This window comes from Mya arenaria, chromosome 17 (assembly GCF_026914265.1).
Source record: "Mya arenaria isolate MELC-2E11 chromosome 17, ASM2691426v1".
Classification (NCBI taxonomy): Eukaryota; Metazoa; Mollusca; class Bivalvia; order Myida; family Myidae; genus Mya; species Mya arenaria.
The window spans coordinates 46,769,530-46,786,342 of NC_069138.1; the positions used below are offsets into that span (position 1 = coordinate 46,769,530).

Here is a 16,813-nt window from a genome sequence, read left to right on the forward strand (position 1 = left end):
ACCCTAACTTTGAACGCTGTTGCTTTCCCAAATTTTTGAATGAAACGAATGAATATTGAATAGTTGATAAATGTATTGATTGATTGAATATTATTTTACTGTTTTGTTGGTTTACTGATTGATTTTAATTGATTGATGAATTGATTGATTAATTGATTGATTAATTGATTGATTCGTTCGTACGTTCGTTTCGTTCGTTCGTTCGTGCGTTCGTTCATTCATTCATTTATTCATTCTTGACATTAACTCTTGCACGGACATTATCGAAAAGTAAATGGTGGCTCATAACCTTTTGCTTTCCACTATAATTTCTTTCCGCCGATTTCTTTCCGCTCATTTCATAAGTAAACAACTAGAAAAAATGGCCCACAAAGCCAGGTAATTTTGAGAGAAACGCCCCTTTTATAAGAATTGCATGTACGCAGGTTGATAAACATTTTGTTAAAATGGTATTTTTCTATGCGAAAGTCAACTGACTTGTTGCTGTCTGTTTCCAGATTGCAGGAATTCCAGCAAACTCTTGCCGCGGAAGTGATTGACATGAGCAAATTGCGGAAGCTTGCTTTTAACGGTACAGTACCAGTAACATTATAATGTCTCTGATAAAATTGTATTCTGATTACATTTTTTTTTATTTCATCTTTTTATTAAACTTACTACCAGCTAGGCCTGATCCAAGAGAGTCTTCTGCTAGTGCTGTCACAGTGTGCTATGTGGCATATCAAAGATTTAGAAATGCTTGGGATACAGAAGATGTCTCTGTGGCCTAGTGGTTAAGGTGTCTGCCTATGGAGCCGGTGCTCGTTGGTTCGATCCCTGGCTGCGTCATACCGTAAGACATTAAAAGTTGGTACAAGTAGCTCACTTGCCTGGCGTTTGGCATTTAAAGGGTGGTGCTTGGAAAAGTGGTGTTCTCAGTACTGGATTAACCCCGGAAAGTTGTACCCTATGTACCGGAGTTTTACACAGAGCAAGTTTAAGAACAAAGGGGTCTCTTTAAAAAGAGCTAGGGTATCGCATCGGACACTGTCTCTTCTGCATGGTGTTCCTTCAGTAAAAAAAAAAGACCCCGTTGGAAATAAGTGCTTGCACTTTCACAAGTTATCCTTGACTGCAAGGTCTAAAGAATACATAAATACAACATACTGGTTGAGAAGCAGTTTCCGACGGAAAGCAGTTTCCGACGGAAAGCAGTTTCCGACAAATCGCTTTTTCGCGTACCTTCCTTAGATCTTCATAAAGAAGGTACTGCAATTCAGCTATATGGTAACTAGGCAATCAAAAGTTGAAATTCTTATCGAGACACGTAAGAAACTTTTATTATTATTTAATGTTTTATGTTTATTTTTCATTTTGTACACAAACTTGCACGTGGGGGATCTGCACGCGCAGCGTATTGCGCATGCGTGTGAACCTATTTTGCATATCTATGAATAGCTACAAGGTTTTCTTTAATTGACTTATACAAACGATGATCATTGTGTACATATTTGTGAACACTGGTGTCATGCTTGCTTTGCATCCACATTCACTTAAATGTATACAAACATAAGTTTCCATCAGAAATGAATAAAAAAATCATTGATATTCAGTCTCTGCCTGATTTCGAGTATGAATTGAATGTCGTAAATTTTAAGGTTTAATTTTTTTGTAAATGCTGAAAAATTAAATAACATTTCTCTTATTACAGTCTTATATTTAGTTTATTAAATAAACGGATAATAAAAACACACAACAGGCACCTCAAATATGCCCCGCATACAAATTGTCGGAAACTGCTTCTCATCACAAGCTAATCAGAACAACGTAAGTACCTCTTTGCGCCCCTTTTAGATACACTATATGTGACGTCACACATGTTAGAAATATATCGACAATAACAACTTGAGCTGTAGTTATATAAAATGTGAACACTTTTAGTAGATATTTAAACACGTATAAATAATTCAATAAAAACGTTTGAAAACTGTCGGAAACTGCTTCTCAACCAGTACAGATTTCGAGAAACAATAATCTCGTAGTAAAGTTTTCAATGTTTTGATATATGTTCCTCCATTAATCCCCACTTTTTCAGGATGTCCAGATGAACAAGGTATGAGATCAAAATGCTGGAAGGTAATAAAGAAAGCTTAAAAAAATCCCAGAGATTAAAGTTTATTGTACAAAACTTTGGCCCATACACAAACACATATATATAATACAAACATGATAGAAAGTGACAATGACATGAAATGATCTCAAAACCAAACTTTCATAAAAAAGTAATGTTTGAATGCAATATATATATATAAACATTGTTACATTACATATAATCAAAGTATTTGTAGAAAACATTAATGAATAACATTTTTCTACAATAGGTTATTTTTCATTGTTTTTTGCAATATAAACATTCCTTATATTATTATATAAAGCACAATTAAACTTCATTGACATGTAGGCGTTCCCTTATGTAGCCAAAGCTGTTACAGTCTCTATATAAATTTTCTGTAACAGTAGTCACACAATTGTGAGTCAATACTATCATCATAATATACAAGCACATTATAACATAATCTAGAGTAATTGTTTTGCTGTAATTGAAATAATATGTTTAACAGTTTTATACAGAGATAATGTACTTGAGAAATTAACACCAACATAGTCAAAACTTTAGTGAAGTAATAAATTTAAGTAAAAGTACTATTTAATAAACACTGTATTTTGGCATGGCCCTTAGTCCGCACATACAGAAAATGATATTCAGTGTAAATCTCATGTTGTTTTCTGTATAAGTACATGTTTAAAGTTGTATTTTTATCAATATGAACAATACATTTTTGTGTAATCAAGAAGATATTCTTTTTTTCAGCTTGTGTTGCACTATTTGCCAAAGACTACAGGTGATTGGGCGTCTGAACTAAAGAAACAGAGGTTTGAACATTTGTGATATATATATATGACATGATGTTAAGGCCATTTTAACTCATCTATTGTTTATTTACAAAAACAAGTTGTGGTTTGTTTATAATTATCAGCATATACCGCAGGGCTCGACATTAACCACTGCCCGATTGCCCAGGGCAAGTAAGTTTTGCAGGCGGGCAGTAGTTTTTAGAATCTACCTGCCCGATCGGGCAGTAACAAAAAAAAACTTGTCATAGTGGCGACTTTTCTGGTAAAAAATAGTAGCCCGTACTCTCCTTCTTGGAGATTATTTATCAAACCGAATCTAATGCACTCATTGGTTGTTGACTCGAAAAATCGGGTCAAACTGAGCTCCTCCGACATTTTCATTCGAAACTACGATGGTGAAGACTGCCGAATATTTTCCGGTAGAGCTCGAGTAATTCCGTCTCGATCCTTTGGCCAATTGCGTGAGCTGCACCAAATCCATATAGCTAGCATTCCAGTTAATGCCCTCACAATGTACACAAATGGCGTTTTGACAGTGGACACTGTCAAGTTTTTTTTAATGTTTCAAACGAAAAAAGGCTAAGTCATCCGAGAAAAAGTATGAAAAGAAACTAATATGACGCTGGGTCGAGTCATGGGGAAACAATTTTCCTGGACTCAGACGCAGCGAGAATGGTAATTTTGGCTATTTTTCGGACTGCTCCAATTTTCGGATGCTCGGTTTTTGGAACTTTACGATTTCACTTTACATTGCGATAAATAGTAATTTACTTCAAAATAAATGGGGATTACAAGGCTAAGATAAGAGGTTGACTGTTCGTTCTTATAATTCAATTTTATTTCATCCTTAATAATTTGAATGTATGTGCTAAGTTACAAATTTCATGACAACTGATTTATTTCAACAACAAAATGAGCCCAAAAAAATTGGGCAAGTAAAAAATCCATTCGGGCAAGTGAAAATGGCTAGGTGGTTGCCCGAAGGGCAACCAAGTATTAGAATAAGCGTCAAGCCCTGTACCGGTACTGGTATATGACCTGTGAGTGCGAGTATAAAATCAAATATACTTGATGTTCAACTGAACATACAATAACACTTTAAATGCTTCTTTTTAAGTTAATTTATTTGAGAGAGGGGATTCAGGATGCGGATATGATTTTTTTTTGAGAGAAATAAGTAATCATTAACAAACAGGCCCCAAAAATGCACTGAATGAGTAGCCAAAGTCATGCCATGTATCAATTATGTGGATTTCTTAACATATTCTTACATCTTAATAAATTGTTCATCTCATCATCTGTATATACTAATATAACACAACAGCATGATCTGAATACAATACTAATAGTAAAAAGAATTTGTTAATTTGTTAGTGTTTGCTAAGCTGTAACAATTAAAAATATCATGATAAGGACATGGTAGTAACGTGTTATAATGGAATTACAATTAACTTCAAATTATATCTTGCATTTATTATGGTTATATTTGTAGTGAGCCCTTTAAAGATGTGTTTTTTGTGTGTTTATGTACCTTAATTGTATAAACAACACTTTCAGGGCACTGTATCGACAGTTTATTGATGAGATGATTATAAAACCAGGAACAGAAGCCACTGAGAAAGGTGTTATGGACGTCACTTTTGATGATCACGTAAGGCTTTTTGGAAAATCTATTATGTTTTCTATAATCATTTATAAAATATACTTTAAAAATTGTTCATCTGTATTGAATTACATGTGACAGAATGGTATTAAAAAAGTGGTCTGTTTTTGTTTTTTGTTTTATTGAATATCCCGAAATAATTACAGTACATGAACATGTATGAATATTATTCGATGGAATATTTTTTTCAGGATTTATACCACTCACGAATTTAAATGTTTCATTACATATCAGTTGAATTCATTGTATATGTTATAAAAGATTTCTGGCAGTTGTTACTTTTTAAATAATTTTGTGCTTTTATGGCACTTATGTCAAATAACAAAGACCGAGCATAAAACTAGTAAATACCTAGGAATACCTTGGGGCCATTCTGATCAAGAATTCTTGGAGACATTTTGTACCTAGGATATCTTTTCAACAGAGCAGTATTACAGTTGAAATTATATTTATTGTTTCCTAGTATTCTCTGTGAAACGACCCCTTCCCCCTCACTTCTCTTATATGATTTTTCCAGCCTCTAAACCCTAACCCTGACAGCAGATGGCAGGCTTACTTCAAGGACAATGAAATGCTTCTACAGATTGATAAGGACTGCAGGTACCTTATGTATAGTCACTTGCATGATGCTTAAAAGAAGTACACTCAGCCATCCCTTTACTGTGAGAATGGGGCCAATTTTCAGGTCTTCTTAAGGGGAATTTTGAGATAAAAGTTTTTAAATAAATACAAATTCTTTTTTCTTCTAACATTATATCAAGTATACAAGGCTGTTCACGAAAATAAATATTGGAATGAGCGGAATTTAAACAAACTACTTATACACTAATACTTGTCAGGGATTCTGCTTTTCATATGCAATATTTCATTTTGGCACATTGATCTTCATAGAATAGTTATTATCAGTTTTACATTCACATGTGGGCAAGTTATGTGGAGCGCCTCAAATGACGTCAAGCAACATATGCTTTTTAATCTAATTTAAAGAATTAATCCAGTTCCACGTATATGTGTATGTCAAAGTAATAAAAAGACACATACATATTTTAGAATCATGTATGAACATTCATTTGCTAGGCCTTAGATTAACTCATGTCATATTTATTGCTTGTGTTTTCAAATTTCAAATATCATTCACAACCATTGGCAGTTTGTAATAAAATATAAGAGAATATCACAAGCTAATAATACTTAAACATCCAAGTTAAGATACATACTGAATGTGCTGGCTTTAAAGACACTCCAAGGTTCCCAGTATTTGTATTTGTAGGGGTGGCTGAATTTCCGTCTTGATTATTGAAAAATGTACTCCCTTTGTTAATGTTAACTAAATAAAAAATGAATAAGGCTACCGGTATTTAAAAAAACAACACAAATCCCTGTCCCTTTCCAGACGATTGTGCCCGGATCTGAACTTCTTCCAGCGAGCAACACGGTTTCCCTGTGCTAGATTGTGTGGCAAGAACAGTTTTGAGACTCTCAGGAAACGAGTGGAACAGGGTGTACTACATTCAGAATCTGTCAGCAGAAACAGGCTGGGAATTACAAATGTAAGTCTTAGACATTGAATGATCAAATACACCTTTATACATAATCTACTTGATGATATGAAGTAGGTATAAATATCTACACCTGATGGTATAAGAATTTTGTGTTCACTGTTAAATGTGATCTATTTTTGTCTCAGATAACCATATCGTAGATATATACATCCCCAAAAAATCATTTGGACATCTGCACTTTTCTGTTAAGGTTATGATGAAGAAATTTTGGCACTCTGATGAAATTGGTACTGCTTATAAGATTTAGCTTTTCATATATGTTTCAACAATAAAACTGTTTTTATTTGTCCTGTACTTGAAATTTATGACTATTATAAACAGATGTCTGTGAGCAGACGGAAGGGAAGTGAAGAGTTTGTTCCCTTGCCAGAGGGTCAGGAGGCACATTGGGAGGTCTGTGAAAGGATACTGTTTGTGTACGGCAAGCTCAACACAGGCCTAGGATATATACAGGTGAGTTTTGCCATGACATAGTATCAACCAGGTGAGTTTTCGAACAGCCTTTGATATGTACAGGTGAATTACCGTAATTCACCTAAGAGTTCGGACACTCTAAATATTCGGACACCCATAATTATTTTCCAAAATAATTTATTTTGTGTACCTAATTTTCGGACACCCAAAGGACATCAATCATAACTTTCACAGTTACCAAGTTTCACAGACGAAGATTATTGATTTTTATCTTTACAATGCCTGGCTAGATTACCTAACCTATACACCACTGTGACAAGTTAATTAGTTACTACCCATCCTAAACGATTTATTGCCTGTTGAAAAGGAAGTGTGATATATTTATTGGAGGATTAAAGAAACAACAAGGGCAATCAAGGGATTAAGAAAACATAGACATGACATGTTTGTAAAACGATCTGCCAATAAACTTTCAAACTTGTACCTCACTTATAGACTGTAAGAATCAATAATCGTACAGTTATACATTAATCCTGCATAGCAATGTCCATGCTCTCCACGAGATCCTCGTGGGTATAACTGTAAGTTATGTGACGTCACACAGTGTGACTCTTTGATCTGAGGCCGATAGAATGTGTTTATTAAGTTCAATGCATGTATAAAATGGTGTTTTAATTAACTTGACGAAGGATTTACACTTATAGGCGTAATAAATAAGTTTATGACCATTGATTACTACGGATAAATTAATTAATGGTAAAATGCAAACATGAAGAAAAAAGGCAGGTTAAACAAACATGTAAATAAAATGTAAAAATGGTAATTTTCTATGTATTCGGACAGCAAAAAAAATAATTATTTTAAGGTGTCCGAACTCTTAGGTGAATTACGGTAACAACTTGGGATAGGATATACATTGTATACAGATGAATGTTACACTGGCCTAGGTGACATACAGGCAAGTGTAACTGGGTATAACCACTGGCTTAGGATGGATACATGTGGATTGAGCACCTGACTGGTCTTTTATGTATGGTACACAGGTGAGTGATACACTGGCCTAATATACAAGAGTTGGATGGTTACCACCCTGCTAACGATACAAACTGGTGTGTTGTACATGGGCCCAGGATACATAACGGTGGATGGTATACTGACCTGTGATACTTACAGGCAAATGTTACATGTGCCTAGGGATATGTAGGGGGATTACAAATGAGATGTGTAGGGCACTAGCCTGGGATACATATGGATGAGTTTAATATATGGGGGGAAAACAATACTAATTTTAAAGGTATTTTTAGGCAAAAGTTAAGATTCTAGATTCTATCAAATCAAAATTTAGATATATCAAAATAGATCAACATTACATCACAAATGTAATAGATTTAAATTAGTTTTGCCTTAAGCCCTTGAATAACATTTTCACTTTCTTTCCATGGTTTTTGTTTCATTTCCATAATCACTTTTTAATGATACTTGTTTATTCAGGGAATGAATGAGATCCTTGGGCCGATATACCACGCCTTCGCATCAGATCCTGATCCAGATTGTGAAGGTACCAACCCTCTTAAATATATTCAAAATAAGGCGTGCATAAATCACAGAAATAAAAAATGTATTGCTTTAAAATGCCACAATTGTGCAATTTAAAGGCTTGAATAACAATTCCGCTTCTAAATTGGTCGCAAAAACGAAGAAAATACTGCTTGAAAAGTAAATGATGTTTATTATATGTCATTGATAAATTTATGTAACCCATCCAAAAGCATACAATAAAAATTGACACATATTTATTAGTTCCAATTGTCTAAATTCTTCTTCTTGATCTTATTAAAAGAAGAATAGACCTGTTAAAAGATATGTTCCTGTTAATTATTGTTAAATAAGATGCATTCTGTGCTTGTTTGCTGATGTTAATTTTTGTCATCTTCAGAATTTGCTGAGGCCGACAGTTTCTTCTGTTTCACCAATCTTATGTCAGAAATCAGGGACAACTTTATCAAGTCGCTAGACGATTCACAATGTGGAATTGGTATGTTAAACATGTTTTAGTGTTATATTTTTAAATAGTCCAGCTTTTTAGTACCAGTAATTGTTTTTAGCTTAAAATTATTAACTAAATGCCTAGACATTTTAATATATATATGTAATATAAAGTGTGAATGACTCGCATGTATATAAAAAAACAAAGATTTACAGTCAATTAACATTTGAGAATGATTTTATATATATCTCTTGTCTCAATTGAACTTAAAATGGCTTGAATAACATCATATACACTGAACTCCATGCAACCTTGTTATCACAACAAGAGGCCATTACTGACTTGATGTTCATTTCAACTGTATGACTTTGGTTGAAAAAATATTTTTGCCCCTCTTGAATTACATACGGTAGTTTGTTTTATTTTTAGCTGGGCTGTTTTTGGCGTAATTAAGAGCGAAAAAAACAACACATTCATAAAACATAAAAATGTTTAATATAGTGCAAAAAATAACCAGGGCCATAACATAACAAAGTTCAAGATACACAGTAGAAATTTGTTACAGATGTTACTAATATGTACATAGCTCATGACTCTGGCTGTAGCAATTATTGAGTTAATGGTAGATCCCATAACATTTACATTCGCCTTGTCCATATTATAGATAGACTTGATGTTTATATTGTATTACATGCAAGACTTTATGCTGTCATTGTTTGTTTCAATGTTGCTCTCTGATTGGATAAGTGCGACATCATTTAACCAATAGTATACAACGTTACAAAATCAGCCATTCTTTTAAACAAATTTATGTTGTTGGTTACATTTCTTGAGAACAAATACTCAATAGCAGAAAAAACAGCTAATTTTTAATTGTTATGAATAATTATTGATTGCATTTTTTCTTCTGTTTATGCTGTATGAACGCAGTAGGGCAAGTGAGTAAATGACTAAAATCATTAGTGCTCTTCATGGAATTTGCTCGCGTGCTGTACTGGGCTCATGAAGCATGAAAAAATGTGATCAATCCTTACTTGATGGAAATTCAACAGACAAGCATTCACTTTCTTTCTGCAGCACTCTTGTTTTAATTAAATTTTCATTACAGGTAACCAGATGAGCCAGTTGATGTCAATGTTAAAGGAGAAAGATTCAACCCTGTGGTATAGACTTCAAGAACAAGACCTAAAGCCTCAGTTTTACGCCTTCAGGTGGTTGACTCTGATGTTTTCTCAGGAATTCCCCCTTCCAGGTATGACGCCGAGACTATAGTAGTTCATTGTATAAAATGTAGATACCTTTCATCAGGTTTATATGCTTCAAGAACAAGGCCAGAAGCCCCAGTTTTACGTTGACCCAGATGTTTTCTCAGGAATGCCCACTTCCAGGTATGATGGCTATGGTTGTTCGTTGTAAAAATAAAAAATATACACTTCACAGCTAGATATGTTTCACCTGGTGGCATAGTCTTCAAGAACATGACCTGAAGCCCCAGTTTTATGCCTTTCAATAAAAAATACAGATGTTATCTTAGCAATACCTGTACAGTGGAGCTGTGGTATTTAATTGTAAGAAATAAAGACGCACTTCAAGAGGATGGAAAATGTAAATACTTTATTGTTGTGACTCACAACATGTAGGTATATAATATTATATCAGCTTGTTTCTAGAGACAGATAGGAGCTGATATGAAGTCCATTTCCTGGATTTAAACATACACCGGTGTCCTATTCAAAGAGGCCAAGAGAATGTGACCATTATGTAACCCTAATTTCCCACAACATATTGGAGTTCCAGGCAACAGCATTACAACTCTTACCCTTTTTCGGTGTTAAATAGCTGTTAGGTATATATATTGCCTAATCTCTTGTATATAGTTAACTTGACGTTCATATTGTATAACATGCCAGGGGATAATCGCAATGTCAGTCATAAACGCAGAAGGGCATTTCAACAGATTCCATTTATTATCATGTGGTTAATGATTTCAGACGTACTCAGAATATGGGACTCATTGTTTGCAGAGGAAAAGAGATTCAACTTTCTTATTCACGTCGCCTGTGCAATGTTGTTGTAAGTGAATTTCTAAATCAAGTAAATAATTTTTAGATTCTAAGATGTTCACATTTTTGTCATATACGAATTGAATGAATACTAAGATGTCAATGTTCCCTTGATACTTATGGAATGTAAAACGGGTTGCAGGCAAAGGATAAACACATTGAGAGCCTGACCCTATGATTAAGAATTTCAGATAATAGAACTTTAATAAGACCTCTTTATTTTGTCAGAAATGTATCTTTATAAGAAATAATTTGTACCAATGCATGTTGAATGTTTTTTTTGTTTGTTTTTTCAGACTGTTGAAGAATGACTTGTTGACAGGTGACTTTTCACACAACATGAAACTTGTTCAGGTAAAATGTGCATACACTGTTGAAATTATAGAAATGTCATAGGGGAGAAAAAAGACTTAATATTTTGCCTATTCACTAAGGGCCTGTTTGGAATCCAATGTAAACAATTGAAAGCCTATGTGCTATTAAAACTCTTACTGGTATTGATATATAATATGATTTAAGTATTATTCATCCATGTACATAAGTTTAATTTGATGCAGATGTTACTAAAAAATATTTGTGGACCAATAAGAATTTAGTGTTATTCAATTTGTTATCCAACAATGCTTGGTTGCTATCAGAGTTCATTTTGTAGTACAAATTTACGGATTTGTTTCTAGACTAGAATCTGTGCCTTCATTTTAGGCTCTTATATATTTTGTAGAAGAATTGATGAAATTGTTTTGATTTCACCATTCATTGCATTCTAGAACTTCCCTTATGCCACTTATGATGTGCAGCGTGTGATCAAAAAAGCTGTGGATATTTCAAGGTACATCATTGGGTTCTATGACATGAAACATACACCTTTGTTTCACTGCTCCATTATGTTCAGTCTCTTTAAAGACACTTTTACAATAAGAATTCTTTTTTATTGTGTAGAAATAAGTTGAACAACAAAAATCTTGTCCATTCTTTTCATAGAAAGTCATGGTATTGTTATATAACTTAGCAGGCGAGAGTGGTGTCCGCCTCCCTACCAACAGGTTTTGGGTTCAAGCCCCACCAGGGGGTACTTTCTAATGACCTCTGACAATTGACACCAAACTGGTTTCTACCCAGGAAACAGACTTGAGAGTGGTTCTATAAGCTAGTAGCTTTCGTCAAAATCAAGCTAAAAGAAATTAGTACAAACTTTCAAGCCCCACCAGGGGGTACTTTCTAATGAACTCACACAATTGACATCAAACTAGTTTCTACCAGACAGACTTGTGAGTGGTTCTATAAGCTTATAACTTTCGTCACAGTCAAACTAAAAGAAATTAATAAAACTATTATTGACTTTCAGATGATAGTGTCAGTGATCAACGAACCTACGTGCCAGTTATTATGTGATATTGTAGACTGCAAACATTTCCAAGTCCCAACCCCCTAACGGTGCATACCCAGAGTTCCAGAGTTGTGACTCCATGTGATATCTCCAACCTCGTTGTCTGTGAGAATGGAGACATAATTATATGCTTTCCGACTTGCGTGTTGAATGGTTCAATCACAGATGTGTTACGTTTATTTTGTTGCACAAGTGCGTGTCACCTTACACTATTTTATGCAGAAATTCATTTCACTCAAGATAACATTAAAGATCATCTTCCTTAAACATTGTGCCATTAACATGCTTATATTTTGTGAAAGCAATTTTACTAAGATGCTCATAACAATACTCATTAATCCTGTTGTAAGCAAAATACGATGCATGTATAAGTTCTTGTGTTAATTCATATACCTGTTTTCATGTTTCTGCAAGTACTCACAGGGTCTAATCTACCCCACGTGACTTGTCTGGAGTTGTAATATAAGCGCAAAACCTGATTTGTACCCCGGGTATTTAGATTTTGGCAGCGTGTTATTGTTTTAGTACATTTTGACTTCTAAAAGACAAATTGAGTAATTGTATTTATAATCGATCAAAAAATTTTGAAAGTGTCTCGGCAAATTGTTTCTAGAAAGACTGATATAACTGCTTTGGCTATTTCTTTTTTAAGTTAACTGTTTGGTCTTACTTTGATACTTTGAAACATGGATGAGGATCAAAACAGAATGTTACACATTCAAAATACTTGTAGTTCATAGTACCTTTTCTTTTTTTAAAATTAAACGTTCATAATATTTCTATAAAATGTTTAGTTAATAGCTACATAATAAATAATATGTTTAATGTTCTTAAACAAACTGAAATTGTTATTTAAAAAAAAAAATCTCAATAGCTTTAAGTGACCATTAATTCCCGGGGGAGAATTGTTGGTCGTATTTAAGAGGTATTAGGTAAATTGATCTCTTATGCTTTTATGCTGTTTTCTGGCAATATAGTCAACATTTTAATTCTGTTTGTTTTCCTCTTTTTTTAAGTATTTGCGTAAAGGTCTGCACTTAATTTGTGTCCGGCGATGATTTAAATGTTATGTTGCACAGTTGCGGTTACTTACACAAATTGGTGATTCAATTATTGGTTCATACGTGTAATCATTTTTTTTAATACATTTGTTATTCAAAAAACTTGTTTATTGAATGAATATATAATAATCATTATACTTAATTAAAATGTTAATTGTTGATAATGTTTTAATAAAATTGCTAAGCCTAATGAAGTTGTCCTTTTTTAAGGTTAAAGATTGCACAAAACGTTTGTCAATCTATCCCACTTTGACCAAAGGTTTTCTAATAGTCAAGTACACTTTATTGAATGTCTCAGGGCACTTCATATGGCAACATGAGAAAATAACTTGGCACAATAAAACCTACCAAATTACACAGCAGAATACTCAGATCAGAGATCTGATAAGAGAGATCAAGGCAAGTAGATTAAGATCAATACACAGAGGATGCTTGCCATAGGTTTTAAATTACAGGCAAGCTTTTGGAGTCAAGCTAAATAGCTATTATTGTGATCACTCTGCAACTCGGAAAGATCACTCAAAATAACATGTACATGTAATTGAAACAAGTGTGCCAAGGAGAAAACGCCAACGCTGGTCTGGCACGAAAACATATAGGTGCATATTTCCTGGTCTGTTCCGCCAAATGTTGAAATTGTCATTGCAAAAGCTTATTTAATAATGAAACATTGAAGTTTGGTTCACTATGACCTGTAGGGTACCTCTAATTATTGTTGGTATTCAACGTCCAGACCCATTTCTATGCCCCCACTTCAAAGGGATAGGGGCATATAGACTTGTTCTTGTCTGTTAGTCTCAAACTTTGTGTCGCTCAGATCTGCATAAGTATAAGCATCAAGTTATCAGTTTAAGCTCACAACTTAGTTAAAAAATGTATGTATATTTCAAAAAGGATACAAGCTACTCACATAACTACACAAATATTAAGCTGTACATGAAATAGTGCACCTGAAAACGCACGACTGCCTACAGTTAGAGTTATGGCCCTTGAGTTAGCCAAATATCACATATAGTCCACAAGTTTTGTCAGAAAACTAGTAGAATGTCAACCAGCATGTGAAATTGTGCATCTGGCGTTTTGTTTTGTCTGTCCCCAAAAGTACTATTGTCCTTCAAATTATTAATTGAAAGAATAAAAAGAGCATGAAATTTAGTGTTCATGTAAAGAATTAAAATTTTAAACTTTCACTTAGAAATCAGTCAGCATGAGGATTTGTGCAGCTGGGGTCAAGGTAACTACTACTTAAATAGCAGAGTTTTACTTCATATCTTTCGTTCAAATCAAACGATAGTGACTAAACACACAATATGTAGGTATATTGTGAACTGGAAAGTTTGGTATTGGCTTGTTATGACCCCACTCTCACTGTGCAACTGGGAATTTCGATGCACATTCATCAACTTTGGGCAAAATAATGGCCCCTGCTTTTATGGAAACTTTCGAGTTTTATTTTAGAATCAAGTGCACACAACTCGCTAACTAAAACATTTTTTTCCTATGGATAGTTTGTTACATTATCAACAGACTATATATCGCTCAATCTTCACTGGATATACATATTGCAATCTTAAGTGCAACAGTCATACATGAAACAAAGTAGCAGAAATTCATTTCATTTAAGGGAAGCATTTTATTGAATGATGCAATTTTGGGTACACATAATGAAACATGACACATGAAAACAATAATTGATCAAACCCATGACACATGAAAATATGATGAATATCAAGTCTTCATTAACATTAAGATCACTTACAGTAAGAACTTGTTTTGTTCAAGGTGACAAAATTATTAAGGCAATGCTTCCAGAAACACTAAATGAGCATAACATACCCTAGACAACATTGGTCTACTCTTAAACGAAAGAAAAGATAAAGAAATGATGGAAACAAAACTGGGTAATGGCATATATACACCTTATGAGCGAAAATGAAACATAACAATGGCATGATTACACATTACAAGCAAAAACAAAACATTACAAGAACATAAAACATAACTTCCTTCAGTTTATATTACAAAATAAAACTACAAAATACAAGTACTATAGGTATTTATATGTAGGTATTAAAATATGCATCCGCTTATAAAAAATGTTTGCCAATAACCTGACTTTTGACAGGAAACTTAACACTTGTAAAAATGTGATTCTATGCCTAAAGTCACATGTGATACAAATGGAACTAGTTGATATCTACGAGGACTTTTTCTTAAAGGAGACATTCAGCTTACGGCCTTTAAAGAAGTGACCATTCAGACACTGAATAGCATTTCCAGCTTCAGTGAAGTTGCCCATGTCTACAAAACCAAACCCCTTGCACACTTTCCGTTCCAAATCCATCATGACTGTACACTTTAGCACACTGCCGTATGGAGCAAACATGGCCCATAGATCCCTTTCCTCAGTGTCCTCAGCGATGTTGTGTACAAAGATTGAGATAGGCCCAGGCCCTCCTGAAACATCTGGCAAGGTGCCAGGAGCGTGCATGCTCGTGTCTGGTGATGAGTAACCTGAAGCATAGCCTCCCTGGCTGGGGCTGGTCATGTCATACCTGTAGGAGTCTGTGTTATAGTTAGCCTGCTGGGCAATCGTATTGTACACACTCCCCTTGTCCTCTCTCGCCATTGGATTGAAACGGATCCGGCTGGTTGGCTGGTTTCTGACAGGACCCACATGACCAGTGGGTGAGGTAAAACTGTTGCTAGGCGATATTGGAATGGCAGGAATCGGGGGAGGCACATGCCCAAGTACTGGTAGTGCAAGGTTCTTGACATTTTTCTTAGATGCTGGGTCATCAGCATATCTGACCACAAGAAAATTGGTTGACCCAGGGCATTTCTTTCCATTCATTTCGTTGATGGCCTTTTCAGCTTCCTCTTTAGAGTCGTACAGAACAAAACCAACATTCTTAGACTGTCCTGTCTGCAAGTCCATCAGTACTTTAGAAGTGACAATCTTTCCGTACGGCTTAAACAATTCATCGAGATCAGTCTCGGTATAAGTACTGGGAATATTCTTCACATAGATATTGTAACCTTTTGCAAGCTCATCATTCTTATCGGCAAACTGAACTCTGACCCTTTTCCCGTACATCGGCAAGAAATCAAACACTTTCACCGCCCGTTCAGCATCAGTCACCGACACAAAATCAGCAAATCCAAATCCAAAGCTGAAGCCATTGGACTTATCTCGGACAATTTTTGTGGACTTGAGGGGTCCGATACTTAGGAACATATTTTTGAATTCCTCATCGGTAAGGAACTGAGGGAGATAGTTAATGATCAGGTTACTGTTGGGTTCGGTGTTGCCCGACATCTTGGACTTCTAGCGGTTGGTGGAGTACTGAAACATAAGCATGATATCCACATTAAATGTTGTTGGTTTCAAAATAACATTTTGTTACGTCATTGATAAACTTTATTAAATTTCTTCTTTTAAATGGCCAACCAGTTGTCCACAGTACCAGTATTAAATGTTCTGCATACAGGACACATATTCATTATATATCTGATTAAAAAAAGTATCATGTTATATAAGTATGCATACAACAACTATAATAAACATTTATTTGCATGAAATCTCAAGGAAAAAATACATCAACTCACCTTACATTGTAAATAGAAAGCATTTAAACACTGGCCAACCACAGTTCCTAACACAGTGGTGTTTTTTTTAGTTGAATGTCCAAGACACAGAACTTATCTATTTAAGCAAGAGTAATGGGGCTTCCTACGTATGTGCATATTGCCTACGGCAACATGTGAATTTAATAATGGT

The 16,813-nt window shown here is 34.5% G+C and overlaps 2 protein-coding genes across 3 annotated transcripts; one reads left to right on the forward strand and one right to left on the reverse strand.

The window, feature by feature from the left end:
* The first annotated feature begins 338 nt into the window (after positions 1-338).
* On the forward strand, positions 339-13,222 carry LOC128224780 (TBC1 domain family member 13-like). 2 transcript variants are annotated; one of them, XM_052934827.1, is made up of 15 exons: positions 339-378; positions 498-571; positions 2,075-2,115; positions 2,852-2,913; positions 4,453-4,546; positions 5,076-5,158; positions 5,952-6,108; positions 6,442-6,573; positions 8,026-8,092; positions 8,471-8,569; positions 9,630-9,773; positions 10,513-10,594; positions 10,881-10,938; positions 11,352-11,413; positions 11,930-13,222. In XM_052934827.1, exons 1-15 carry the CDS (start codon positions 362-364, stop codon positions 11,931-11,933), a joined length of 1,176 nt encoding a protein of 391 aa, XP_052790787.1. In that variant the 5' UTR covers positions 339-361; the 3' UTR covers positions 11,934-13,222. The 2 variants fall into 2 exon arrangements, with proteins under 2 accessions (XP_052790787.1, XP_052790788.1); XM_052934828.1 differs by having other exon boundaries at positions 362-378; positions 2,075-2,092.
* Positions 13,223-14,632: 1,410 nt separating this feature from the next.
* Positions 14,633-16,808, reverse strand: LOC128223763 (ELAV-like protein 1-B). The gene has a single exon (XM_052933133.1). It carries the CDS (start codon positions 16,349-16,351, stop codon positions 15,230-15,232), a length of 1,122 nt encoding a protein of 373 aa, XP_052789093.1. The 5' UTR covers positions 16,352-16,808; the 3' UTR covers positions 14,633-15,229.
* Between the last annotated feature and the right edge of the window lie 5 nt (positions 16,809-16,813).

What these genes read in the sequence shown, in the direction of transcription:
- LOC128224780 (XM_052934827.1), top strand. An exon ending in CGATTCACAATGTGGAATTG is followed by an intron (nt 8,570 to 9,629) that starts GTATGTTAAACA and finishes TTTTCATTACAG; the next exon opens with GTAACCAGATGAGCCAGTTG. An exon ending in GTCGCCTGTGCAATGTTGTT is followed by an intron (nt 10,595 to 10,880) that starts GTAAGTGAATTT and finishes TTGTTTTTTCAG; the next exon opens with ACTGTTGAAGAATGACTTGT.
- LOC128223763 (XM_052933133.1), bottom strand. Translation starts at nt 16,351, where the DNA reads ATGTCGGGCAACACCGAACCCAACAGTAACCTGATCATTAACTATCTC.